Consider the following 27,482-nt stretch of genomic DNA (forward strand, 5'->3'; position numbering starts at 1 on the left):
AGCTCAGATGGGCCCCACCCACCAGCAGTGAGAACCCAAATCTCTGCCAACAGGACCACCGCCCTCAGACTCCTGCCCCCACGTCTGGTCCCGGGCAGTCCCTCCAGCCCTGGCTCCAGCCACACTTCCCCCATGCCCCGCCCCCCAGAGCAGTGCGCCAGTCTAGCTGGGGCAGCTGTGGAGCTCCAGTAAGGGATCGCCCCCAAGGGGCCAGACATTTAAGGAACCCGTGACTCCTGGTGGCTCCACTGTTGGGGCAAAAGAAGGAGACCGCCCGCCGATAGCCCAGGCATAACTGCACCCCCAAGGCCGTGGACACAGCATTCAGGGGTTAGGAGGAACTGGTCACACAAAGGTAAGGCTCCCCTCTTTCCTCAAGAAGGGGACAGAGCCGGCTGTCTTCGGAGCCCAGTGCAGGACAGCCAGAGTAACCCAAATAGCATGAGTGCGCTCCTTGGGGGGTCGCAGGTAGGAGCTACCCCAGGTGAGCTGTCGCACAAGGGAGACCTCATTTGCAGCACATAAGGAGATCACGGGGAAACATTTCCAAAGCTGTGACTCCCCGAGCAAGGGCGAGTGGGTTTCTTTTATTTACGGTCAGGATGCATATTTAGATAGGGGAGCCTTGTCATGGCTGGTAGAGGTGGGCATAAGGTTGCGCGTGCGCCCTAAGGAAACCTGCTCATATGTACGTTGTATGTTATGTAAAGGAGGCTTGTGCTGCTCCTTGGGTGGAGATTTCAGTATCATAATGAGGTGCAGGTAACTGGTTGCTCCACGGTCCATCTGCACAGGTGTGAGTCGGGAGTTGAGCTCAAACTGGTCTGGGTGGTCTGGGCCGCCCAAGCTCCTGTCCAGGCAGTCCTTACTGCTGGAGGGGTAGTTTTGGTTTCCATCACAGGATGTTAGGCCCCTCGGGTCTTTTGCCTGAGTGAAGAGATGAGCTGGGAAGAAGAGCTTAAAGGAGAATGTGGGACAAAGTTTTGATAAAGTTTCAGTGGGTACAAGCAGGTGAGGAGTAAAAGTCAGCTCTTGGGGTCTAGCCGGTGACAGTCTCAGTACTCAGGAGTGGAAGCAGGCAGAGATATGTCATGGCAGGTGAGATGGAAGGTGAGCCTCGAACTGCCTGGCTCAGAACCAGGCTTTTGGATCCCTCCAGGGAAGTGGGCTGGGGGTCAAGAGGCCAGGATTCTAGTCTGAGTGACCTCGAGCAGGTGATTTCTCTCAGACAGCAGTTTCCTCCTATATAAAGTGTGGGTGGAAAAAGTGCCATGCTGGTTAAACAAAAATGGAACATCCATTCATCAAAATGCTCTGTAGCTGTTAGCAAGAATGCAGAAAATCTTTATGAACTGGGATGGAGAGCTCTCCAAGATGTATTAAGTGAAAAAGAAAGGGCGGAATAGGAATACCTGAAGTGCAAAAAGAGGACGAGGATAAAAATATACTTGTATTTGCATGAAGGAGCCTAGGAAGGAGCCGAGAGGCCACAAGTGCTTACATGTGGGGGGATGATTGGGAGATGGGAGCTCAGGAGTGGGAGGGAGCCTCTTCATATAGATGTTTATATTGTTTTATTTATTAATTATGAGACTGGATTACTGATTTTTTTAAGTATAAGAAATGAAAAAAAAAAAAAAGAAAGCTCAACCTCTGTCCTTTCCCAGTCACAAATGAAAGCAGAACTAATGAAACATGCTATCATCTGTCTTAGCATTCCACCGATGCCAGGGGTCCCCAGGGCCCAGGAGGAAAATGCCTGCTTCCTTCTAAGGCCCACTGTAGTATGGCTTAGTCAGGAAGTCCCTTCTTAGGTCTGACTTCATTCCCCCCTGATGAAATATTGGGCACCGCCTCCCTAGTTCCATGTAGCTATCACTCTGTATCCTCAGCTCCCCCTGGGCCTTACCCCTTGGATCCCTGGGTAAATCTAAGCCCTACATTCTCTCCCCCTGAGAGTTGGAATGGTTTGGGGTTACTTGGTGGGTGACAGGCCCACCAGTCCTCCAAACCATCCTGGGAAGGTGAGATACAAAGGGAAGAAAAGAGAGGCCAGAGAGAAGTGGCTTGCAGCCCTACTTCCCCTCGCCCTCCCCTTGTGTCCGCATGCCCTGTCCCTTCACACACACACACACACACACACACACACACACACACCTCTGGATCTCTCTCCTATTCCCTTCCTTGTCCTTCATGACCTCATTCTCTCCCTGGTCCTCCAGGTGAGTGCCCACGCCTGCTGTCACCATGACGACCATTCACCACAAGCAGCTGCTGCAGGAGCACGTGTCCATGGAGTTCTCGAGCTCCACCACCCACGTGCAGACCTTCTCCCAGACAACCAAGATCGTGGGAGGCAAGTAGACTGGGCGGAAGGGGGGATCGGGAAAGGGCAGCCTTTCTTCCTCTGCATCCACCCCCTGGGGGTGGCCTCAGTCTCTGTGAGTACTGGGCCCCTCAGGAGCCCAAGGTACAAAGAGCAGCCCTCTCCTAACCTGTGCTTTGATAAAGCTTCAGCCCCTGGGATGTTCACCCACAGATCAGATCTTCTGAGAAACAGCTTAGGAAAAGCCAATCACGTGAATGTGTATGAGCGATGGAGGAGCTTCATTGTTTGAGGAGATCAGAGCCGTAGGCTAATGGATGTATATCCGATGGCCGACTTTCGGGCACTGAGGAAGCTAGGGAAGTAGCTACCGTCCTAGGTATGAGTAATGCTGACCCTGCTCCACTTAAGAAACAGGAGATTTGGAGCTGCCAGTGCAGAGAGGATGAACACATAAACAAGTGACCTAAGCTTCCAGGCTGTCAACCCTTGGGGACCAGGCTTGGGGGAGAGCAGATCCAAGGGAAAGCTGAGAAATGGTCTCAGAGCAGAACACATTGTTTTAGTCATGTCTCTAGTGGAAAGTGATTAAAAGGTGGCCAGGGGCCAGGATATCCAATATCTCCTCCCTGGTCACTGCCCCTCCCTCAAAGTCCTGGAGGGGCCGAGTCCCTCAAACTGCTGTGTGCACAGGGGTCAGGGCCAGATGAACGCTCTATACCAACTCCTCCCGGACAGCAAGCCAGGGCAAGTGCAACAGCTGGAACTCAAGACCAGAAGCTGCAAACTTAAGTGATTATAGCAGTGATTCTGAGCCCTGGCTGCCCAGTAGAATTATCTTAGTGCAGCAGGGAGTGAGGAAGGGGAATGAAAAAATAGCAATACATAAGTCTGGGGTGTGTGTGTGTGTGTGTGTGTGTGTGTGTGTGTGTGTGTTTCCAGCTCTCCAAAGATTCTAACACTCAGCCAGAGTTTAAAACCACTGGCCAGCCGGGTCCAGGCAGGGAATGTAAATGCAGAAACAAGACTAAGGGAACCACAGAGGACATGCCCCACCCACAGAGGCCCCCACTATTCACCACCCACTGACTGTTGTCATATAGGGATTATGAGCTCAGTGGTGAGAATCCAGAAACCTGTCTTTTTATGTGAAATCTCTTAATTTTTAGATATAGGGCTACTTTTGTTCAACCGTCAAAGAGATCAAATAAAACACATCTGCAGGTCAGGTGCAGCCTGCACACTGCTTCCAGCTTGCTATTTAAAACCAGGACTTCTTTTTTTTTTTTTTTTAAGATTTTATTTATTTATTCATGAGAGATACACAGAGAGAGGCAGAGACACAGGCAGAGGGAGAAGCAGGCTCCCTGTGGGGAGCCCAATGTGGGACTCAATCCCAGCACCCTGGGATCAGAACCTGAGCTGAAGACAGATGCTCAACCACTGAGGGCTAAAAGCAGGGCTTCTTAAGACATTTTTTGCATCTCAGTCCTTCAGATTAGTTGTGATAATAGAGGCACCTACTTCACTGGGGTATTGTCAGGATTAAATAAAATAACCTCTGTAATGTGTTTAGCACAGTTCCTAACACGAGAAAAGTACTCTGTGAATCAGAGCAATTGTTTTTAACTGTCAGCTCACGGGCCAACAAGATTTTTCGTAGTGTATACAGCAAATACAACTTTTCATTCTCCAAATACAGAGTGACCTTCCCACATTGAATACGCTCTCGCAGATAAGGAGATTCCCACTATGGCCCCCCTGGAGTGGGAATGTGTCCTGTTCCTCACTCAAGAATCATTACTACTCCCATTGCAATCACTGCAGAACCACAGAACTACAGCAGAGCTCAAGTAAACTATCAGGCCTCCCTAGCAGAGGGCCCCCGCCTCTTAACACTACTGGGGGACCAGACCTTCCAGGAGGGAAGCCCAAGAGATCAAGAACCCCCCTCAAAAAAAGGAAGTCTCTTTTTTAAAAAATTAGGGGGCACCTGGTTGGCTCAGTGCTTTAGGCGTCTGCCTTCGGCTAAGGTCATGATTCCAGGGTCCTGGGATCGAGCCTCGCCAGGGGCTCCCTGCGCAGCGGGGAGTCTGCTTCTCCCTCTTCCCCTTGCTTGTGCTCTCTCTCTTTCAAATAAATAATAAAATTTTAAAAAAGAAAAAAAGGACCCAATAATAAAGGTAAGAGGGGTTGGCTCCCCCTGGTGCTTGGAATTTGCCCTAACACAAGGGCTCCTGACTCCAGTCCTGTGGGGCCCAAGGCCCCACGCTGGCCTCCGACAGGGCCCCAGCAGCAGAGATGGGCCCTCGGAGCCCAGCCGAGCTCCGCCTGGGGCCCATTCTGACCTCTCACCTGCCACCACAGAGGAAGTCGTGACAAGCAAGTCCTCGAGCACCGTGGAGTTCTTCAGCTTGGTCACTCGGAGTTCTGACATCCCACCGGGAGAGAGCGTCCCAGAGTTCGTGGAGAAACCCCACCCGGTCACCGCGTCCGAGGGTGCGCACTCCCCGTGTCGCCCCCACACCCCTAAGTGCTTCCCGTTCGTCTCCCAGTGCCCCCACCAGCACCCCTGACCACCCCCCACCCCTGGACCCCACCAGCACCCCCAACCCCCACCCCTGGACCCCACCAGCACCCCCAACCCCCACCCCTGGACCCCACCAGCACCCCTAACCCCCACCCCTGGACCCCACCAGCACCCCCAACCCCCACCCCTGGACCCCACCACCGGGCTGCGCCAGGCTGAGGGTCCCTCCCCGCCCAGGGCGGAGGCAGGGTGCAGGCAGGTCTGCCTGGAGGTGAACTTGCATCCCGCGCCCACTGCAGGGGATAAAGCCATGTTCCGAGCCCGGGTGCAGGGAAACCCCAAACCCAACATCTCCTGGAAGAGAGAGAGCGGCATCCCCATCAAGGAGTCGGCCAAGATGTTCTACGACAGCATTAACAAGGAGCACGTGCTGAAGGTGCGGGGACCCCAGCCTGAGACGCAGTTAGGGATGAGGCCAGAGGCAGGAACCCAGGGCATGCCGCAGCCCCCTTGTGGACCAGAGGGCCACGGGGCGGCCCCAGAACCGGGCCATGGGACATGAGGCTGTCACTGGCCGAGAGGAGGGGAGGCTAAGAGAAGCCGGGTCGGGAGCTGGGGCCTAGCTAGAGTGAGTAGGGTAGGGGACCAAAGTCAGGGGCGCGGCGAAGGAGAGCTGGGCAAAGCCCAGGAGGGGCAGGCCCACCAGGAAGAGATCCAGCTGTTCCAGAGGTGAGAGCCAAAGGGAAAATGAGGCCAAGCATGTGGGCATGACTAGATGGGGCAGGGCCGTGGTGGGAGGAGGGCAGGCTAAATTGGGGCTGACAGGGACAGGGGGAGGAGCTGAGTATAGTGTAGGGGTGAGGCTCAGGAGTCCTGGGCCCTTCAGGGGAGCCTTCCAGAAGACGCTCACCAAGGGCTGATTATCTTTAGATCTAACCAGCTTCTGCAACCTCTGGCTCCCTTGAGGGAAAGGAGGGATAAGTCCGGGGAGACTCCCATTTGGTCCTGCCAGGATATACCGTTGTGAAGGGCAAAGAGCCTCCCCTCTCCCCCACAGACAGAACTCGGTTCCTTCCCCTCCCATGGTCCTATTACTGGACTCTGAGCCCCACAGAGCGCACACAAGCTGCCGAGTCCCCCTACCAGCCACCCCTTATACAAATTCATTCAGCGAGCACCTTCCGAGGCCCCACTGGGCTGTAAGTGCCATCCGGGCAGGTGCCAAGGCAGCCTAATTCACCAGTTTGCTCAGGCTCGGCCCAGTGCCTCCCTCGTACAGAGGAGTACTTATGTGTTAAAGAAGGAATACTCATGCCAGTGGCAGAAACTGCTCCTAGTTACAACTCAGAGTTAGTCCCTATCTTCCAGCTCACAGCCTAGAAGGAGAATCCCATGCAAAAGCATACACCCAATGCTCAGCTCCTCTCCCACCCACCCCCATGCCCTCCTCCTTTCCTTTCTCACAGAAAGTCTCCCTGGGGTCCCCCCCTCCCTCACTAATAGCCTGACTCTGATACAGCTGGAGCCACTGACCTCCGATGACTCTGACAACTACAAGTGCATTGCAAGCAATGACCATGCAGATGCCATCTACACCGTGTCCTTGCTGGTGACAGAAGGTGAGCCAGCTCCCTCCTCCTGGCCTTTCCTCTCAGGGACCAGACTCTCCCTGTCTGACCCTGATCATCTCTCTGTCCTCAGGTCAAGAGAAAATGGATTTCAAAAAGATGTTGAAGAAGAGGTGAGACTTGGACCCAAGCTTGAGCTTGTAAATAAACCCTCATGTGTTTGCAAAAAAAAAAAAAAGAAGAAGAAGAAGAAGAAGTGAGGCTGGGAAGCTCCTCTGCCTGGGGTGCTGTCCCTCTACCATCCAGGCTAGAGCTTCTCGAAGGTCTTTCAGCAGGGCCCTGAGTTAATGGTCCAGGAACCAAGAACCGATGAAGTAGGGAGGGGAATCTCAAGGTTAGGAGAGGCTCCCTTTGTCTTCAGAGGGAGGTACTGAGTCCAAGCTTGGTACCCACCTCCTTGCAGGGCACCCCCTGCTCCCAAGAAGAAGCAGAAGAAGGGAATAGGTGAGAAAGAGATGCTGGAGATTTTGTCCAAGGTGCCCAAGAAGGACTTTGAGAAGGTCTGCATGGAGTACGGCTTCACCGACTTCCGGGGCCTGCTCAAGAAGCTCAAAGAGATGAAGAAAGTGGAGGTGGAGGTCAGTGCCTATAGTGGGGCAGGGGTCTGCAGGCCAGGGTCTGGGTCTCTCCAAAAGTGCTAGTGCCTGTGCGTCTCCCAGTGGCAAGGCCTCTCCACCCTGCACACACATGCTCAAAGGCAAGAGCAGGAAAGGAACTTGCCTTCCTTTTATGTCTTCTCTCTCCACAACCCCCTCACGTGCTTTTGCATGGACTCCGGAGTCAGACAGACCTGGATTTCAAATCCCAGCTCTACTGCCTTATTAACTATGTGAACTTGGGCATCTCTCTGAACCTCAGTTTCTCATTTGCAAATGAAAATTCTACTTTCCTCTTCCATTTGTTTTTGTGTTGTCATCATTCATTCATTCAACCAACTCACAATTATTAAGCATCTACACCAGATTTAGAGAACTTACGTAATGGGCCCAGGTACATAATGACTGTTCCACGAATGGTGGCTCATTCTCATCATGCATCACATATCTGTCTCCCCCTAAGTCTTGCAGGCTTTCAGTGGCAGGAAGTCGGGGGGAAGCATAGCTATCCAATCAGCCTAGTCATTTCTCCCCCAGACCTTTAGGGGGTTCCTCCAGAATTGCGTTAACAGACTGGTCAGGCTCCAGATGTCCCTTCACCTGCCATTTTATTATCACAATCTCACAGACCATCCGGATTCTGAAGCCCCTGGAAGACATACAGACCAAGATTGACACCACTGTGGTCTTTGACTGCATCATGGAGCTGAAGGATCCCAATGTCAAGATGATATGGATGAAGGTGGCGTGGGGGCACCTAGGCAGGGCCTGCTCGGCAATATCATTTCCTCTCTTCACCTCCTCCCTTCACAGACCCCCTTTCATTATCCATCAACCAGGTCCCTTCCTCCAACCCAGGAAAAGGATGCCTGTTGGTATGATTGAAACTGGCTGAGAGCTGGGCTTTATTCTTAGCTGTTCCATCATTTTGCTTTTTCATTTGCAACAGTTTTGTGCAACTTTGTGCCTCAGTCTACCCATCTGAAAGGCTGCAGGAGGTAGTCCTGAAGGTCACATTAAGAGTTCAGGTCTCAGGGGAGGCAGGGCTCCTGGGTTCCACTGTGCCAGATGATGAGGCTAAAGAGATCTCAAGGGTCTCTGGTGTGTCTGGGGATCTTAGAGAGGTACACATGGCACCCCCAGCTCAGGCTGGCCTTGGGAAATGGGGACCTCTGGAAGTCTCCTCCTAAAGTCTCTCATCAGCTTTTCTACCTGTTTCATGAGGCAGGGTAATGAACCACTGAGGATCCAGTACTCCCTAGGCAAGTATGATGTGAAGCAGATGGGCACGAAGCACATGCTTGTTATTACAAACGTGAATATGAATGACGCAGACACCTACAGCCTGGTCGTGGGTGACAAGCGGATGACAGCAGAGCTCACAGTGCTGGGTATGAATGTGGGCATCAGGGGGAACCAGGAGGACACAGTCAGGTTGAGGGAGGAATAGCTGGGGAGAGAAGACTGTGGGGCTATGCAAGAGAGGACTGCATAGGGATGGACATTAATGGAGGTGGGAAACGTGGGGGACAGGACTATGAGACAGGAAGTGCTATGGGGCAGTGTGGCATCGTGGTTAAGTGCACGGTCTCCAGAGTTAGATTACTGGGGTTCAAATCCCAGCTTCTGTCATTATGAACTTGTGATCTGGGACAAGTTATTTAACTGTTATTTGCCTCAGTTTCCCCATCTGTAAAATGGAGAATAATAGTAAAATCTACCTACATGGGAATTGGATGCATTAATATGTGCAAATTGGCTAGAATAGTGCCTGGCACAGATCTAAAAGTACGTAAGTACTTTTTTAAATTGCCGTGTTAACATTACTGGGGAGGAGACCATACGAACATTGTGGGAGGGGTTCACAAGCAGAATGAAAGGAAGGATGCTTTGCCAGTTGTGGGCTACAGGAGACCAGTGATCCTTGAATCTCCATGCCCCCCTCAAGACCGCGCACCCCTCAGGAGAGACCGGGCTGCAGCCCAGTGACTGCCCCTCCTACTCTTCCACAGATGAGCCACTAAAGTTCTTGGGAGAGATGAAGCCAGGGAAGGTGACAGAGCGCCAGACAGCTGTATTTGAGATCCGCCTCTCCAAGAAAGTGCCTAACTTTGTGTGGAAGTTCAATGGGAAGGAGCTGAAGAGGGACGAGAAGTATGAAATCACAGTGTCTGAGGATGGTCTGACTCACACGCTTAAGATTAAGGATGCCAGACTCAGTGATGCCGGCGAGTTCTCTGCTGAAGTGGGGGACCTGGTACAGAAGGCCCAGCTCACTATTGACCGTGAGTGGTTGGACCAGAGCTTTAGGGGTGGGCCTCATGCCACAGTCACCTCCATGTGGGCAGTTATCCTCCCATCCATCCATCCATCCATCCATCCATCTCTCTTTGCAAGGCCCTGTAATGGGTACTAGAAAAACAGGAGGTTCTCTTCTCCACTAACTCCTAGTGTAGTGGGGGAAGCAGGTGTGAAAATGGAATTAGAACATAAGTTCTCAAGCAAAGAGTCTTATGATCTAGTTGGGGGATCGTGGGTCAAGAAATGATTAGCCTTTCTGGCTCTAATGTCATATATTATAGCCCTTCACTCTTAACCACTTGCATTCTTACATTAGAGCAAGTTTAGAGAGCTACCCATGATGCTGGGTACATCAAGAAGCATGTCATACATGTGAACCGCGCTTGACACGTGTGACATGGAATCGTCATGGCTGTGATGGAGGGAGACACAGAGGTGGTGGGAACCCAAAGAAGGGGCACTACTTGGTAATGTCAGAAAAGACGTGATGAGGTGATGTCCAAGCTTTAGCAAGAAGAACAAAAAGGAGTTCAGCTTTCCGCAAATGGGGAAGAAGAGAGGAAATTCTCAACAAAGAGAACAGCATGTGTAAAGGCCCAGACACCAGAAAGACAATGCAGTTATGGCTGGAGTTCCAAAGGGGCATTAGAGATATTGACTGACGTGCTGTGAGGAGGTGAGAGTTGTTAGCCCATTTTATATATGAGGAAACTGAGACTCAGAAAGTGAATGCATTGCATACAGTCAGCTAGCAAGTTAAGGGGCAGAGCTAGGACCCTTCCTGCCAGTTACCTCTATAGATCACATGTTGCACACGTCCCATGTCACAAGTCCCTGTGTTTCTGGGACCAAAAAGAGAAGCAAGGTAGCATGTAGCTGCAGAAAAGGGATGTTGGGGGTTGGGTGCAGATCCAAGCCTACCTGTCCGCAGGCATCCCCATCAAGTTTGTGAGAACCCTCAAGAATGTACGTGTGAAAGAGAGAAGCCGCGCATGCCTCGAGTGTGAGCTGACATCCAAGGATGTGACACTGCACTGGAAGAAGGATGGGCAGCTGCTGGAACGCAGCACCAAGTACAGCATGAGCCATGAGGGCAAGCGAGCAGAGCTGGTCATTGAGGATGCACTTCTCAGTGACAGTGGCGAGTACACCGTGGTGGCCATGCAGGATGGAGACCCCACTGAATACTACAGTACTGCCATAGTCACCGTGGAGGGTACACATCCACCCTGTCAGTCCCCACTGACCAATCCCACCCAACCCTGACAGTTCCCTACCAGGGACACTGATCAGCCCCCTACTGACTCCAACCCTCCTCAGACTATGATCAATTTCTACCTCCCCACTCTGACCACCCCATCTCCCAATTCTGACCATCTCCATGACCTCCCAGGCCCTGACCATCTCTACCTCCTAGACCCTGATCATACCTCATCTCTTGAACTCTATCCAAAATCCCTCGACTTTATCCATCCTTCACTTCCAGGCTCTAAACAGCCCTAGCAGCCCTGATCATCCTATACTCCTTGACCCTGCTCAGCCCCTACTCACTAGCCCTGACCACTCCCCACTGACCTTGACCACCCTCAACTCCTAGAAACAGTCTAGCATGACCATAAGGAGCCATCCCAACTCCCCTAACTACCCACATCCCCACCATCTATTCCCCTTCTTTAGCTAAGCATCCTAAGACCCCACTGACCATCCTCCAATGATAAGCCCCCCGTTGGCCATTTCCCAATGCAAGGGACTTTTCCCCAACCTCCCACCTACTTGCTCCAGTTCCTCCCTCCACCCGACCATTCACCAACTGCTCACTGACCATTCCCAAACCCTCTGCCAATCCTAAATTACTTGGATAGACGTGGCACCCCTGCCTCTTCCCTTAGCCATGACCACCAGACGTTTTCTGTAAGTCCCTTCCCGCCGCCAGCACCCTAACTCAGCCCATGCACCCCTTCTCCCCAGAGCGTCTGGCCACAGTGAAGAGCGGGATGTCCGACGTGCACGCGGCCACCGGGAGCCCGGCTGAGCTGTGCGTAGTGCTCAACGACGAGAAGGTGGAGGGCGTGTGGCTGAAGGACGGCAAGGAGGTCCGAGGCAGGGGCTGGAGGAGGGGACCAGGCGGCCAGGGGTCGACTGGGCGGACGTTGGTTGGCACTCACGCCCGGCCCGCCCCCTCCGCCTCCCAGATCACCGACTTGCCGGGCGTGCAGATCGTGAAGCAGGGTGCGGTGCACAAAATCATCTTCCCCAATATGGGCCCGGAGCACGAGGGCAAGTACACTTTCCGGGCCAAGGGCGCAGAGAGCGAAGCCTCGGTATTCATCGCAGGTAAGGCCGCCGTCCACTCGCGGCGAAACTCATCCACGCCCGGCCGGCCCGCGAGCCAGCGCAGAGCTCTTCCCCGACCCCCGCGGGGTCCTCCTCCACCCCTCGTCGCCCCACTCCACCCCCCGATCCCTGCTGGGCCAGCCTGCCCCGCCACCCCCTACAGATCCTCCTACCATCGACCCGTCCATGCTGGAGGCGCTGGCCGCGCACCCCGTGACGGTGAAGGTGGGCCACACGGCCAACATCAAGGTGCCCTTCCGGGCGAAGCCGCTGCCCAAAGTGACGTGGTACAAGGACGGCGTGGAGGTGACGGAGGAGGAGCGTGTGTCCATGGAGCGCGGGGAAGACCAGGCGCTGCTCACCATTTCAAACTGCGTGCGTGAGGACAGTGGCCTGGTTCTGCTCAAGCTCAAGAATGACCACGGCACAGCGACAGCCTCTCTGCACCTCAGCGTGCTGGGTGAGGGCAGGACCCTGGCTGGGCTGGGCTGGGGGACCTGCAGCTCAGCGCTCCCCATGGGGCTAGAGCTGGAGAGGGGGTTGACAATGGGGTTGGCGTGCTGGCTTTGCAGCCACAAGCCCACTTTCCAACTCCTGATTTTGTGGCTCTGGGCAATTCAAGGCACCTTCTGAAGCCTCAGTTTCTTCTTACCTGCAACAGGACGATTTGGTTTTTGTTTGTTTTTTGTTTTGTATCTATTTCAAGTGAATCTAAGGCACTTCGCAGTGTACAACACATAATAGACCTTCCAGTATTAAGTGTTGTCATTGACGTGGAGATGAGGACATGGTTGGAAGGCAGAAATGAAATGAAAGAGGTGGGGCTTAGGGATAGAAGTGAAGTTGGTGGGGAAGTTTTGGGGGTTGAAGTGAAATGGAATGATGGGAGGTAATATAGGATTGAGGATAAAATGATGCTGGAAAAATGAAAGGGGGGCCGCCTGGGTGGCTCAACAGCTGAACATCTGCCTTTGGCTCAGGGTGTGATCCTCGTCCTGGGATTGAGTCCCACATCGGGCTCCCTGCATGGAGCCTGCTTCTCCCTCTGCCTGTGTCTCTGCCTCTCTCTGTGTGTCTCTCATGAATAAATAAAATCTTCAAAAAAAAAAAAAAAAAGAAAGAAAGAAAGAAAAAGAAAAATGAAAGGGGGTAGGAATGGGATTTGAGATGGGTCTGAACATAAGGCTAAGGAAAGAGATGAGAGGCTGGCCTTACTGAGCTCGTATTCAACATGTAACACACACACCCCACACCATCGAGCTGTGGACTGAGAAAGTTTGGGTTTCAGTTCAACTCAGCAGATGACTGAGCCCTTCTGTGTTCTCAGTGCTGAGGACACAGAGATGGAGGTATCCCAGCAGTCTCTCGACCCAAAAGGGGTGAAAACTAGCTGACGTGTAATTATAATGTAAGATAAACTATCAATACCGGAAAGCACTGGAGTTCTGGAAGCTGAGAGGAGGGGTGATCTTGTCTGGAAGGACACAAGGGGAGGGTGGGGGTATCAGCTAAGGCAGGGGCCCCCCAGATCCCCAGTCCACTCATGCCTAGACGAGTGAGAGTTTCAGGCGGCCAAGGCTCAAACTCTTTGGGCAAGTCTTACCAGGAGGGGCAGTGAACACAGAGCAGGGTGAGGGATCCAGAAAGCTCCCTGGAGATTCCTGGAAAGCCTCGGTATTCGTGGCAGGTAAGGTCGCCGTCCACTCGTGGCGAAACTCCTCAGTTAGTGAGCGGATCTAACTATGCCCCAGTTTGGCTGGACCTCCGGCAGGTGACATAAAGCCTTTCTGATCCTTTGCTCCCATTCTGATGCTATCGTCTTCCGCAGACCGTCCCAAGCCTCCCCAGGGCCGGGTGGAGTTCCTGGAACTCTCTGGAAGCTGTGTGCACATGAAGTGGAAGGCCCCGAAGGACAACGGCGGGCGGCCTGTGACGCAGTTCATAGTAGAACGGAGGATGGTCGGCAAGAAGTCCTGGATTAAGATAGGCGAGGTGGACAGCAAATTCACGAAATTCTCCACCAACAAGATAGAAGAGGGGAAAGCCTACCAGTTTCGTATCCTGGCGGTTAATTCGGAAGGAGTGAGCGACCCGCTGGAGACGGATGAAGTGTTTGCGGGAAATCCCATCGGTCAGTGACGTAGCCCCTGCCCAGTGGGAAGCTCAGTGGTCAGGACGGGGTCTTCAGACAGTGAGGAATGCCAGTCTGTGGGGCAGTTCCCTGGGGTCCCCTCTCTAGCTATCCTATGGGACAGACGGAATCCAGACTAACAGCAGAACATCGTCTCGGGCAGGAATTCTCGACTTTTCTCAGATCACATGCACGGCACACTCCGGGGCGTATAATCAGAACTGCATTCAATTCCAGGGAAATGACGCCACTTGTTTCTCCATTTCAGAAATCATCCCAAATGTGAAGGGAAGTGATGTTGTTTTAGAGATAACCTTGAATCTACCCTTTTTTTCTCAAAGAAAACCCTTGACAACATTGGCATTTTAATTATGAATGCTAATTAACTACTTGTAACACTCCTCCCGATTGGTCTCCATGTCTCCATGCATCAAGTACCTTAAGATGCTGGAAAAATGAAAGGGGGGCACTGTGGCATTGGGGATGACTCAGGTTGGAAGATGCGAGTTGGTGATTCTCAGTCTTGGCCACACAGTAGAATCACCTGAGGTCTTGAAAAGCATGCCGATGCCTGGCCTCCACTCCAGGCCAAATAAACTAAACTATCTGGAAGTAAAACCAGCCATTGTTTTTGGTGATGGTATTTTTTTTCTTTTTTAACTTCCCACTTGTTAAGAGTTAAGAATCAATCATTGGGTTTTTTTTTTTTAAGGAGAGAGCCAGAGATCAGCATGGGGTGGGCAACTGTCCACATGCTCTCCCTTCTGACCTCTGCCCTCTGTCTCCCACAGAGCCTCCTGGTCTTGCCTCCCAGCCTCAAGTGACTGATGTGACCAAAGAGGCCATGACCATTACATGGAATGCCCCAACCCAGGACGGGGGAGCCCCAGTGCTTGGCTACATTGTGGAGCGGAGAAAGAAAGGCAGTAGCCTATGGGTGCCAGTCAACAAGGACCCCATCCAAGGTGAAGTCCTAGGGAGAGAGGCCCGGGAGGACCAAGGGAGGCTTTGCTGGGTGGACCTATGTACCTCTGCTACCCTGAACATATTCCATTCCCCAGTTCCTTTGGGGTTTTTAATAGCAACTCATAACCCCCTCTTACATGTCCTCCCACTCTCTGGTCTCCCATCTCATGGATCCGCTGCCTCATGACCCCTTAAATCCCATTTCAGACACCAAGTGCACCGTGGATGGTCTCCTGGAGGACACAGAATATGAATTCCGAGTTATAGCTGTGAATAAGGCAGGCCCCGGACAGCCCAGTATGGCATCCAACTCAGTGGTAGCCAAGGACCCCGTCAGTGAGTAGGGGGGGTGCCAAGTCCCAATATAGTAGAATTAGTCCATACAAGGTAGACAGCAGAATTCTTCTCTGAGAAAGTCTAACAGGATGACCCCTCCACACAGTGTCCACTTTCTGGGAGCTGCCAGCCTAACAAGAGGAACAGGATTCACACACAAAAGAAAGCCAGCAAATAAAGATTGAGAGTCAGTGAAGAAAAAGGCAGGGTAGAAAAAAAAAAAGTTATAAAACTTTGAGCGTTTCTGGTTAGGTTAATGTGGTGGAGGCATGTTTGAGGGTTGTGTAGGGCTATCGGGTAGATGGTTGGGAGAGTGCCGAGCTTAGGAGGTGAGATGGGGGTAATACACATGAATGGATGTGGTGGAGATGGTTGGGCTAAAAGGTGGAGTTTAGAACATAGGGGGATTGAGGGTATAGGGTATGGTGGATTTGGAGGGTATTAACTTCAAGCATGAAAGGCTGGAGCCAGTGAGAGAATTGAATCTGGTGGTTATTGAGTGTTCAGTGTTGGTGCTCAAAGTGTAAAGTGGGAGTTGGAGGCAGTAGTGGTGAAAGTTAGGATTCGGGGTTACTGACTGTGGGAACTGGGCATGGGGTGGAGTACAGATGAGTTGGAAGGCCAACTGGATGTCTGTGCCACCCAGAACCCCCAGGCCTGGTGCAGGGTCTGCACGTGTCTGATTCCTCCAACTCCAGCATCTCCCTGGCCTGGCGGGAGCCTGCAGAGGGAGACCCCCCCTCCGGTTACATCCTTGAGATGCGGGCGGAAGACACTAAGGAGTGGTCCAAGTGCACAAAGATCCCCATCTCGGGCACCTGCTACACGGTGGGAGGCCTCACCGAGAGGCAGAAATACTTCTTCCGAATCCGGGCTGTGAACGAGGCTGGGGTCGGGGAGCCTGTGGAGCTGGATGAGGGGGTCCGTGCCATGCCCCCACCAGGTGAGGATGCAGAGAGAGCTGGGGTTTAGGCCCCAACATCCTAGCATCCTGGGTGATGCTCTGATCAAGAAGTCATCCATACCTGCACCTGGACAGAGCTAGGGGTGACCCGTCCCCACCCTCAAAAACCCACTCACTGTATGCCAAGTAGTATCTACTGTGTGCCAAGGGAGGTGTTAGAAATATAGAAACAAATGAGACAGGACATGCCCTAGAGTCTTACATACTAATAAGGGAAAACAGATGAGGAACAACTAGATGCTTTGCAGCGCTGGGGCTGCCCGCTGTCTATGCGGCCTGTCGTGAGAGCTTGGAGGAGAGGTTGGGAAAGGCTCTGGCGGGAGGTTTAAAGCTGAGTCTTTCCAAGAGAGGTCCATGACCCCACCTCTGTGTCCCCATCGCAGCTGCCCCCAAGTTTGACCTCAGTGCCCGGCTGAAGAGTCACATGGTGGTGCGCGCTGGGACAGCCCTCTGCATCCACGCTGCCTTCTCTGTGAGTCGTCCCAGACCCTGGCCCCCAGATGCCCACCGCCTAACCAAGACGGCCAAAATATCACCTGGTTGACCCCAGTGCCATCTCCGGTCACCCCGCAGGGCTCACCACCACCCAATGTAATCTGGCAGAAAGACGGCATCCCCACCAAGGGCCGGGAAACCATCACCAAAAGCAAAAACCACTCCCAGTTCCTCATCAACAGCACCAAGCGCTCCGACTCAGGGGTGTACCGCATCTTGCTGCAGAACGAGTTTGGAGAAGCATCCTATGACATCCACGTGCGTGTGACAGGTAAGACAGCAGGCGGAGGCCTCGGGGAGGCAGCCTTGCACACACTTGCAAAATATAGCTCCCAACCGCTGGAGTCCCTGGCCCTGCGGAGTCATGCCTCGAGATGGTGAAGGCTTCTCGGGCACCACAGAGCAAGACGTGATTGGCCTTTGCCTTCATGGGGAGGTTTGTTTCCACTTTTCTAAGCACTTTACTCGACGTCCCTGTGGTAGTTTTTGTCAACCCTATTTTGCAAATGGGGAGAGGGGTCTCAGAAAAGATAAGTAACTTGCCCAGGTTCACAGGGCTGGTAGGCGGCAGCGCTACACCCCAGAAATAGTTCCTGCTGCCTCCCAAACACCAGCGGCCTGAACTCAAAGGGACATTATCTACCCCACACTCCATAGGGCGTGGCAGGTGGCCGGGGCGGGGCACATTCTTCAGGCCCCCAAGGGCGGCCGATGCACCTTGTGGCTCTTCCCAGATTTCCCACGGCCGCCCACAAACCTACAGCTGTTTGAGGAGGTCCCCAACACAGTGACTCTGACCTGGAACCACAGCCCTGACGTGCAGGAGGACAGCGAGGCCCACTACGTGATCCTGAAGCGGGATGCCAGCACCGCCACCTGGTTCACGGCCGCCGACCACGTGTTCAGCAACAAGTACACGGTGACCGGGTTGCTCCCTGGCAGGAAGTACTACTTCCGAGTGGTGGCCCGGAACGAAATTGGTGACAGCGACCCCCTTGACTCCAAGGATACCTGGCACGTCAACAAGGACAAGAGTGAGTGGGGGCCGGGGGGGGGGGACTCGGGGGTTTGGGTGATACCCCCTGGCTGGCAGGGATGACATGGGCCTTGCCAGGGGGAGGAAAGATTTGAGGTACCATCGGAGAGCCAGGGAGGGGGGAAGGCCAAGGTCAGGGATGCTGGGAAGGGAAGCAGCAGCACTCCCAAGCCCAGAGGAGATACTTTGTGGGTGCTCTGAGGGGTGGGGCTGAGGTGGAGGTGCCCCTGGGCGGGGAGTGGAGAACTGAGCACGACCCTGGGACCCTCGGGGCGAGGACTGCGGAGGGTCTCCCAGGAGGACGTTCAGGGAGGGAAGGGGTTAAGGGTGGAGCCAGGGTCGGGAAACTGAGGCGGTGCCCAGCCCGAGGAGGCTGAGACGTCGCGGGGGCAGCCCGATGGGCCAGAAGCTGGCAGCGGGAAAGAAGTCAGGGCTCCTGGGTCTGCAAAAGGGGAAAAGAAAACCACGCGCACCTGGCTTTGGTCGGGGACCCTGGAGTGACAAGGGCCCGGAGGGGGCGGAACGGGAACCTCAGGCACCAGGGTAAAGGCGCAGGCTGCCGGGGCCTGGGCTGCGGGGGTCCGGGGTGCGGGGCTCCATGGTGCGGAGGTCCGGGGTGCGGGGGTCCGGGGTCCGGGGTGCAGGGCGCCGGGGTCTGGGGCAAGGGGGTCTGCGGTGCGGGGGTTCGGGGTGCGGGTGCAGGGGTCCGGGGTGCCGGGCGCGGGGCCCAGGGTGCAGGGTGCGGGGGGTCCGGAGTGCAAGGGTCCGCGGTGCGGGGGTCCGCGGTGTGGGGGCGCGGGGGTCCAGGGTGCAGGGCGCGGGGGTCCGGGGTGCGGGGCGCGGGGGTCCGCGGTGCGGGGGTCCGCGGTGCGGGGCGCGGGGTGTGGGTGTCCAGGGTGTGGGGTGCGGGGCCTGGGGTGCGGGGGTCTGGGGCCCAGGGTGCAGGGGTGCAGAGGTCCGGGGTGTGGGGTGCGGGGCCGGGGATGCGGGGCGCGGGGATCCAGGGTGCGGGGGTCCGGGGTGCGGGGGTCCAGGGTGTGGGGTGCAGGGTCCGGGGCCCGGGATGCAGGGCGCGCTCACGTCGGCCGCGTCCCGCCCGCGCAGTCGAGGACCTGAGCGCCAAGCTGAAGCCCTACCAGCAGAAGGACTGGCGCCACGCGCCGCGCTTCGTGACCCCGCTCAAGCCGCACACGGTGCTGCGCGGCCAGGACTGCACCATGACCTGCGCCTTCCTCGGGAACCCGCGGCCCACGGTGACCCTCTACAAGGGCGACGTCAACATCACGGCCAACTCCAAGTTCTGGTACAACTCCACCAGCGGCGTCTGCACGATCGTCATCCCCACCTGCACGCTCAAGGACAGCGGCGAGTACAGCGTCCTGGTGGAGAACGAGCTGGGCAAGGACCGCAGCAGCTGCGCGCTCACGGTCTACGGTGAGGGCCCCGCGGGGCGGCCCGGGGGTGGGTGGGGGTGCGCCCAGGCGGCTGGCTCCTGGCACGGCTTTTTCATCTTCTCCAACATCAGGGGGTGTAAACACTCACCCCCTGGCCAAAGGGGCACCTCTCTCCCATCCTCTGGATGTCCTTTGTTAGGCGCCTGGCCCCTGCAGACTGGGGAGTCTGCAATCCCTCGGCAGATTGTAGCCCTTGGGGGGCCTAGACTTGCTTTGCACAAGATACTGGTGATTAGGCCTAAACCGGACTCACCAGTCGCAATCTCTGCAGCAAGGTTCTGGAAGGAATTTTTATGTTTACAGTATTTTACAGGTGATTCTGATAGGGAACCAAGCATGAAAGCGGCTGGATAAGGATAGTTGGGAAATACAAATGGGGGAAGGACCGAAGGGAACCCTAGTGGAGACCCTTCCTCTGCACAGGGCACGCCTCTGCTAGTGTGTGTGCCTATATTTCTTCCTACACACTATCTTCACAACTACACGGCTAGTGACATGAAGTCTAACTGCAAAGCTGACCTGCCCTGCTCCCTTCTTGCTTAAACTCCCTAACTTTTCCATGATCCTCCTGAGAAAATCCCAGCCAGCAAGGCTCCCCACAGTCCCCTGCGCCCCACATCTACTTCTCCAGCCTCATCCTCTGCCACTCGCTGGACTCTCCGTGGCAGTCCACTGTGTCCTGCGGTAGGTGCCTTTCTTTAGGGGAAAGTACCGTGTTCTGTTGCTCTGTCTCTCAGATACCCAGCCAGGTGTCTGGCACTGAGATGATGCCTCCAGAGCGGCTGCTGAACTGTGCGACAGAACTGGGCCAGGGAAGGCATGGTGGGAGACACCCAGCTTTCATTCCACAGCTAGAGAAATCCCTGACAACTTAATTCTGGTTGTAAGCTCATGGGCCCAGGGCCCTGGCTCCACTGCTCTCCAGCCGTGTGACCTTGGCAAACCACTCTGAGCCTGTTTTCTCATCCATTTCTTAGGGCCGTTTGGAGGCTTAAATGAGATAGTGGATAGAAGTGCCTGGCGCGATGCTTGGCAAATATTAAGTGTAGAATAAGAACTCTTCGTCCCACACTCTCAGCTGACCTTGGGAGACTGGGGCCCTCACTGCACTTCCAGCAATTTGGAGGCTGCCTTCCAACCAACGTTGACACTGACAAATACTTGTTTTGCTCTTTCAGACAAAGATGACAAGTCAATTCTAGCATCAGTCACTGAAAGTCTGCAGAAGTCAAAGTACCTTATGTGAGCTCCGGCCCAGGCCAAGCATCAGGAGGATATTGTGAGGGCCTATCCTGTTGTTTCTGGGCCTCTTCTGTGCGTCGCCCCAGTGAGGGTGACCCCGTTTGCTCTCTGGTGCTTGTCCGCGTAAACAGTCCGTGAAGTGAAAGCATGGGACAATAAACTGACTAAGCTCAGCCCTGCCTGTTCCTGAGGGTGATGTGCAGGGACCAAGGACATGGACTTGGGAGTGGATGGGGGCACACGGAGCATGGACCCCAAGTCACACTTACCTTGAATGTGACTGGCCTTGGCTTGCCTTCCCCTCCCCGGAAGCCCCAGTGCACCCTCCCCTCCCCTCAGGGCAAGGTTAAACAAGTCCTAATAGGCTTTATCCTTCTCCTGGTCCTTCCCCCACCCCCCTTTCTTCACCAGGTGTGTCGTTGTTGTCGTTGTCATCAGAGTTCTGGGGTTTGAAGGGATCAGGGCCTTGCCTCTTTAGTGTCCAGGATTCCCACTATTTCAGAATTAGTGCATCTCAGAGCTAGAAGGGATTGGTCACCCAGCTCACTAGGTTTCAAACTTAGGTTTTACAGCAGAATTCTCTCTTTAACCAAAAAAAAAAAAAAAAAATCATAAGAAACTACTGGACTTCAAACAAAGATAGGGGGATCTCTGAGCCTCCCTCCTCTACTTCTTTCACTGTCTCCCCCCAACCAGAGGTCTCTAAAAATCCTAATTTGAAAATCATGAATTCACCCATCACTGAAATGGGACTAAGTCTCCTCTATCCAGTCCTTACTACTCTACACCCTCTCGGCTAAGGGCACATTCACCACCACCCAAGACTTCCCTCTCTGCTTCTGGGTCAGGCAACTGCCCATTAAGATGCAAATGCCCCTGGTGCGGAGTGACTCCACTCCATTGTTTAGCCAAGGGCTTCCCATCTAAAGTGCAAATCAACCAATCTAATCTCCCTCCTCCCCACTGTTTGACTGAGCTCAGAGTCCAAGGAGAGAGGAGACGCTAGAAGGGAATCTGTATCACTCGAGCGGGCAGCAGTAAAGGCCACTGAGTAACCACGAATTCCCAAAGGTGCCAGGCACCCGTGCACAGGGCAATGCATCCAGGAGAAACTTGGATGGTGGCAAATACTACCCATCCCCCATCCTCCGGAACTACATCCTCACCCATACACGTGACCAAGGAAGTGAAGGCCCATTCCAACCGGCACCATGTCACCAGAGCCAGGGAGCCAGCCTGGCGCCAAGACGCACTGGCCAGCACTGTGACCCAAGCTGTAAGGACATCCAGGGCCCTGGCACCATGCCCCCATACCCTCCTCTCCAGGACAGGCACATGCCACACAGGGAGATAAGCAGGCCAGCGATGGCCCTTGGTTTTTATTTTTTTGTTCACGTAAGCAGCAAGGGATAGAGTTGTCCCACCCATCCTTGCTCCTTTTGCATTGAATGTGCCTTAGGTCTTAAGACCCTAGAAAGTCATCGGAGGCCCCTCCTCTCACTCTCAGTGCAGAAGGGACAGAGAGGAAAGCACTGATGGAGGCAGGGTGGGGTCCCAGCTCTCTAAGCTAGGCTCAGCACCCCCTCAGCAACTCCCTGAGGCTCTCTCCCTATAAGACTTAGACAGCAGGACAGAGACAGATGGCAGAGCAAGACATAGACAGGCTGGGAGACAGACCACACACACACACAGACTCACGTGCACAGACACACAGACAGGCTGGCCCCTTCCTTTGGCATGGTTCACCCTAGCCCTGGGGATAGGGTCCTAAGGGTAGTGGTAGTAGGCCTGCACGCTGGGCTAGCCTCTGAGAGAGATGGGACCAACCAGAATCCTTGGTAACCCAAGCCCCCAGGCCAATGAAGTCCCCAGTCTTGCCTACCCGGACAGACACCCCTTCATCTTCCCACCCAACACTTAGAAATTGAGATTGTTCAAGTAATAAGGAGAGATGAAGGAAAGGGAGATTCCATCCTCATCCAGTCTTCCCAACTAGGGGCCTGCAAAAGGGGCTTCAAGCCCTGGGCTTGGGTCATCTCAGCTCAGATTTCTCCCCTCTTCCCTTAACTGTGCAGATTACAAAGAGTGGGAGTGGGTGAGTCAGACTCTTCCATCTAGTAGAAGTGGGAGGCGGTCAAGACACTGAGCACCATCACCCTCCAGAGGGGTTCTGACAGTCCCGATGGGGTTAGAGGTGGGGAAATGTCTAATTCTGGCCCCAGGAAGGAGAATTAGGCTGGCTCTTTTCAGCTCTCAGAATTGTTCCAGACCACCAGCTTTGCTAGAGAGATCTTTTTCTGGCTTACCCCCTCACTTCTACATTTTCCGGGTGGTATTCACTGCCGCAGGTGAGACCTACAGCCATCCTGACCCAGTTCTTGCAGGTTCTAGACCCCCGTCCCAGAAGAAGACAGGGGTAACCAGACCCTGGCCTCTCAGTTGGCCTTGCTCAGTCTGTAGTCTTCCATTGGCTCCCGGCTTTCAACAGCTGACAGGGCGATGAGCATCTGGGCAGCGTAGTAGGTGGACATGATGAGCGCCCGGGAGTAGGGCACGAGGAAGCAGAACTTGTTGAGGGCGATGGTCAGGTCTGAGATGATAAAGAGCACCGCACCACTGCCTGCTGCCAGCTCAGTCCAGCGCCAGGCTGCCCCGACCAGCCGCAGTCCTGCCATAGCCCGCCAGCCCATGAAGCCGATCAGGGCCACATAGACCCCCACCAGATAAGTGAAGGCATCTGAGAGGCACGGGTAGAGGAGAGCATAGGCCAGGCAGGACAGCACTGCCATCACCAGACCTGTCCGTAGAGCCAGTGGCCGCATGCCAAAGGCCGAGGCGTAGAGCATGTGGGTCACGGCAAACATCAGCAGACCTGGGAGTGAGAGGGGATGAAGGGATGCTGAGGGCAGGCTCAGGTGAGTCATGGGGTGGGGGCAGGAGGGGAGTGCTTGGGATAACCCAGGAGCTTTGTCTGGGGAGTATCCGGGGTGGGAAGAAACCCACAAAGATATACCCGCCCCTTCCCCTGAGGAACTCCAGAACTGATCACCAGACCATCTGTAAGGTAATCCTCCAACCAGGGCCCCACAGACTTTGGCCTCAGAACCCCTCAGATTCTCCATGTTCTTGTTCCAAAGCTCCCTCTCCCAAATCCTTGCCACCTAAGACCCTCTAAGCACCCAGCCCCAGGATTCCTCCCAGGTAGCTACTGTGGCAACTGACCATGCACAAAGTAGCCCTGGTCCTGCCAGATGAGGAAGGCATCACCTAGAGCGGAGAAGACGAGCCCCACAAAGATGCGGGTGGCACTGGGGTGGGCCAGCAGGAATCCTAGGCCATGGGCCAGAAGGAAGAGCCAGAGGCAGAAGATGGGCAGGCACTTGATGAGGGCGCTGACCCACGATGGGCTGGTCGAAGGCAGCCAGAGCACAAAATACACGCAGGTGGCCTTGAAGAAGGGCACCAGCTTGGGTCCCTCACTCTTCACCTGGAGGACACAGGACAAGGGCAGCACTCAGCACTTGGAGCTCAGAAGCCCACGAAGGTGTTCAGAGCCAGCACCCTCGACCCAGACATACACCCCAGAGCCAGACCCACCTCCCGAGGAGAGAGGACACACACAGAGAAACCCAGTTTGGCCTGCCCCAACCACCCAGCGAAGTATGAACATTCCCATCACCACCCTGAGGCCTAACTGATTAGGAAGGGGGAGGGCTCCCCCGTTCCTGCGGTCGGTTGGCCCGTGTGCATTCTTGACCCAAAGCAGGACCAGAATAGTCACTCACTGAGCAGAAAACAGATCTTGGGATAAAGTCCCCTCCTACAGGCAATGTTTCTGCCTTCCTGGCCCCTCCCTGTCCTTCCCCAAAGCCCCTTTAACCCCTCTAGGCCACCAGCCGTCTGGAATGGAGTGCAGTCAGCAGGAAACCACAGAGACACCACAACTAGCCAACTCGTGATCCTCCGCAGTGGGGCCAGGGCACAGGCTTAGGGCCCTGGCAACACCCTGAGAGTGCCAGGAATGCGTGAGGGTGGGTCCTCCGCCCCGACGGGCTCTCTCCTAGGCCAGTGTGCTCCTCAGCCTCCACTCCAGCTGCCCCTAAAGGTACCAGCCTAAAGGTACCATCAAGAGCAAGGAGAGGAGACAGGAGTGCTGGCTGGAGAACGACTTCAGGGATTGGGGAGTTGGGGGAGGGGGGCGCTGTCTGTTGGTCCCTCTCATTTCCCAGAGAACAAGAGCAACTCGAGAGCTCATCAAAAAGAGAGGCAGGAAGCAGGGGAGGGGTTCTCTTTCCAGCTTTTGATCTGAAGCCAGCAGACTGGCTGGGAGGAGATGTGGAACTGAGAGGGAGAAGTCAGAGCAGCTGACTCGGCCTCAGCCCGATGAGGGGGGAGGGCAGCTCCAGAAAGGTGTGTCCCAGGCCACTCCGGATCCTCTCCAAGCTGAGGGAGGGGGCTAGCGCAGACACTCTGGATCTGTGATCTCCTGGAGCTCCTTTCCTGGGGCTTTGGGCACAGGGTCTCTGCGGGCGATTCAGAACTGCCGAGGTTCCCTGTATACACACGCTCTGCCCTAAATGATTGTGCCTCTGGCTGGGTGAGCTGTCCAGCACGAGGCTCGGGGACACCCTGACTCCCACACCGCCGGTTACCTGAGGGCGGCTCAGACCGTGATGAGGGAGGCTGGGAAGAGGCAGATGGTGGGTCCAGGATCCCAGCCTGCCCTTGCTCCGCCAGGGGTGAGGGCAGGGAGAGAAGATGACTAAGTCCCTTCCTAGGGAGATCTCCCCCATCCAGGCTCAGCAGGGCAGGGGCAGGGGCCGGGGCAGGGGCCGAGGGGCAGCCCGGCCCAGACCACCGACCCCACAGTCCCTGGCTCCTCCCAGCAGCCACCTGCCAGGCCTCGGGAGCATCAGCGCCCGCTCCACACCCGTCCCCAGCCCCGAGTTTCCCATAAGGAGAAACAGGCCGGAGCAGCAGCCGGGGAGGCTCGGCCAGTCCCGGAGAGCCCGACACCGACCCGGGCTCCAGCTGAGAACGTCTCAGAGGAAGGGATGTCAGGAGCGAAGGGCCCCGCTGCTCGCACTCGGGGGCACCCCCCGCCCGGGCCCGGGCTTGCTTCTACGAGGCGGACCCGGGTCCGGGGGAAGCGGTGCGGGCCGGGGTCCCCGGGAGGTCCCGGGAGGCCCCCGCCGCCCCGGGGTCGGCCGCGCGCGGTCCCGGTTCTCGCCCCGCCGGCCGCGTCACACACACGGCACCAAAGTCACGCTTCCGAGTCACGTGCCCACTGTTTTCCTCCCTCCCGCCGGGGCGCGGGCGCTGCGCGGGGAGGAGGGGCGCCCGGCCCGGGACCCCCGCCCTTGCTCGGCCCCGGCGGCCCCGGCGGCCCGGCCTGCCGCAGCCCGGTCCCCAGGCCGGGGGGCGCCGGCCGCGCCGGACACCGGCTCGCTCGCTCGCTCACTCACCACAGTGACCGGGGACACCATGGCGGCGGCGGCGGCGGCGGCGGGACGCGCCCGCGGCCGGGAGCGGAGGCCGAGACGCAGCGGAGCCGCGCGGACCCGCACTGCCTCCCGCTCGCCCGGCGCCGGGGTTCGGGCTGCGATCCCTGTGACGTCACGCCGCGCGCGGCCAATGAGAGGGCTGGAGCCCGGGGGCGGGGCGCCCGAGGGGGCGGGGCGTCCGAGGCCCCGCCCCGCCCCGCTTCCCCCCCCCGCCCCCCCCCACGCCCCGCCGGGGGACCCCGGGCCGGGGCGCCCGGGCCGTGACCGCGGCCGTGACCCTCGGGGCTGGGCGAGGACCGGGCCCGGCCGAGGGTCCCACGCTCCTGTCGGGCACACACTTCCCATAACCCGGGGGGTAAAGGCGGGGCCCTTCAGCCTTCAGACACGCAGCTCCCACGCACGCACCTGGGATCACACACCGCCTGCCTGCACGCGTCCACACGGACACGCCGCGGTCAGGTGCGCACCGCCTTCGGCGCAGGAGGCACATCACCAGGCACACAGCAGCCCGTAGACACTTCATCCCTACATAGGTACAGACACACGCAGAATCACAATTAATTAGCCTTAGGCACTGGGGCAGCCCAGGTGGCTCAGCGGTTTAGCCCCGCCTTCAGCCCAGGGCTTGATCCTGGAGACCTGGGATCGAGTCCTACGTCGGGCTCCCTGCATGGAGCCTGCTTCTCCCTCTGCCTGTGTCTCTCTCTCTCATGAATAAATTAAAAAAAATATTTTTAAAAAATTATCCTTAGGCACCAAACCGGTATGTAGACCCAAAACCGCAGTTCGACACACGTCCTTGGACGTGAAAAGAGACACTCATACAGGCACGCAGCAGCCCTCAGACGGCAACACTCCATTGCTCTTAGGCACATGCCTCTCATAGTTCACAAACAACTATAACACAAGAACACACCAGAAATGAGCATACTTGAGGCCCCAGAGGGTGTGAACTAACTTTGCCAAAATCCGGCTGAGGCAGGTTTAGCGTCGATGTTACAGACACTAAAGGTCCACGGGCACATTTGGAAACGAGCCTCCTCAGACTCCTGGGAACGACATGGGTGGACTGGTGAGCTGTCAAATGGACTGGGACAAAGATCCCAGTCTTGCCACTTCCATGCTGTGTGATGGCATGAATCACTTCCCCTCTCTGGCCTTGGTTTCCTCATGTATAGGATGGATGCATAATCTGTAAGGTTCCTCCCAAGCCAGCGGGTTGTGTAGGATGGGGAAGAGGCAGGCTGCTGGTGTCAGGAAAGTCCAGGTGGCTTCCTGCACGTGGGGCATTTCAGATACTTGTTAAATAAAGCCTGGCCTGCAGTCTTTGATCTGCAGCGGGAGGAGAGGAGCTGTGTGCCAGGCTTCGGGAATGGGGGGTTGGAGGGGATAACCAGTCTTCAGTAGCCCTGATTACCAGCCAACAGGGAGTTTTGTGTGCGTGTGTGTGTGTGTGTTTAAGATTTTATTTATTTATTCATGAGAGGCACAGAGAGAGAGAGAGGCAGAGACATAGGCAGAGGGAGAAGCAGGCTCCATGCAGGGAGCCCGATGTGGGACTCGATCCTGGGACCTTGGGATCACGCCCCGGGCCGAAGACAAGGGCCAAATCGTTGAGCCACCCAGGGATCCCCCCAAC

General features: G+C 55.7%; 2 protein-coding genes and 1 long non-coding RNA gene across 7 annotated transcripts; 1 reads left to right on the plus strand and 2 right to left on the minus strand.

The window, feature by feature from the left end:
• Positions 1–211: 211 nt before the first annotated feature.
• On the plus strand, positions 212–20,512 carry IGSF22 (immunoglobulin superfamily member 22). Of its 3 annotated transcripts, XM_072793813.1 has the most exons (23): positions 212–355; positions 2,223–2,356; positions 4,694–4,825; positions 5,156–5,292; positions 6,376–6,475; positions 6,558–6,597; positions 6,888–7,062; positions 7,709–7,822; positions 8,309–8,471; positions 9,093–9,365; positions 10,313–10,597; positions 11,350–11,474; positions 11,574–11,715; positions 11,879–12,175; positions 13,544–13,846; positions 14,638–14,811; positions 15,020–15,148; positions 15,795–16,091; positions 16,496–16,584; positions 16,686–16,878; positions 17,342–17,641; positions 18,748–19,077; positions 20,276–20,512. In XM_072793813.1, the coding sequence occupies exons 2-23, from the start codon at positions 2,248–2,250 to the stop codon at positions 20,341–20,343; spliced, it is 3,975 nt and encodes a 1,324-aa protein (XP_072649914.1). In that variant the 5' UTR covers positions 212–355; positions 2,223–2,247; the 3' UTR covers positions 20,344–20,512. The 3 variants fall into 3 exon arrangements, with proteins under 3 accessions (XP_072649914.1, XP_072649915.1, XP_072649916.1); XM_072793814.1 differs by lacking the exon at positions 212–355 and having other exon boundaries at positions 2,206–2,356; XM_072793815.1 differs by lacking the exons at positions 212–355; positions 2,223–2,356 and adding an exon at positions 2,384–2,441.
• On the minus strand, positions 544–2,807 carry LOC140614689 (uncharacterized). Its single transcript, XR_012015482.1, has 2 exons — positions 2,158–2,807; positions 544–957 (listed from the first exon to the last, which is right to left on the minus strand). It is a non-coding gene; the product is annotated as an uncharacterized lncRNA (long non-coding RNA).
• Positions 20,513–21,688: 1,176 nt separating the features above from the next.
• TMEM86A (transmembrane protein 86A) lies at positions 21,689–25,931 on the minus strand. 3 transcript variants are annotated; one of them, XM_072793818.1, is made up of 3 exons: positions 25,805–25,931; positions 23,562–23,826; positions 21,689–23,211 (listed from the first exon to the last, which is right to left on the minus strand). In XM_072793818.1, the coding sequence occupies exons 1-3, from the start codon at positions 25,823–25,825 to the stop codon at positions 22,775–22,777; spliced, it is 723 nt and encodes a 240-aa protein (XP_072649919.1). In that variant the 5' UTR covers positions 25,826–25,931; the 3' UTR covers positions 21,689–22,774. The 3 variants fall into 3 exon arrangements, with proteins under 3 accessions (XP_072649919.1, XP_072649918.1, XP_072649917.1); XM_072793817.1 differs by lacking the exon at positions 25,805–25,931 and adding an exon at positions 24,992–25,219 and having other exon boundaries at positions 23,607–23,826; XM_072793816.1 differs by lacking the exon at positions 25,805–25,931 and adding an exon at positions 24,992–25,212.
• Positions 25,932–27,482: the final 1,551 nt, after the last annotated feature.

Source organism: Canis lupus, chromosome 23 (assembly GCF_048164855.1).
Source record: "Canis lupus baileyi chromosome 23, mCanLup2.hap1, whole genome shotgun sequence".
NCBI lineage: Eukaryota > Metazoa > Chordata > Mammalia > Carnivora > Canidae > Canis > Canis lupus.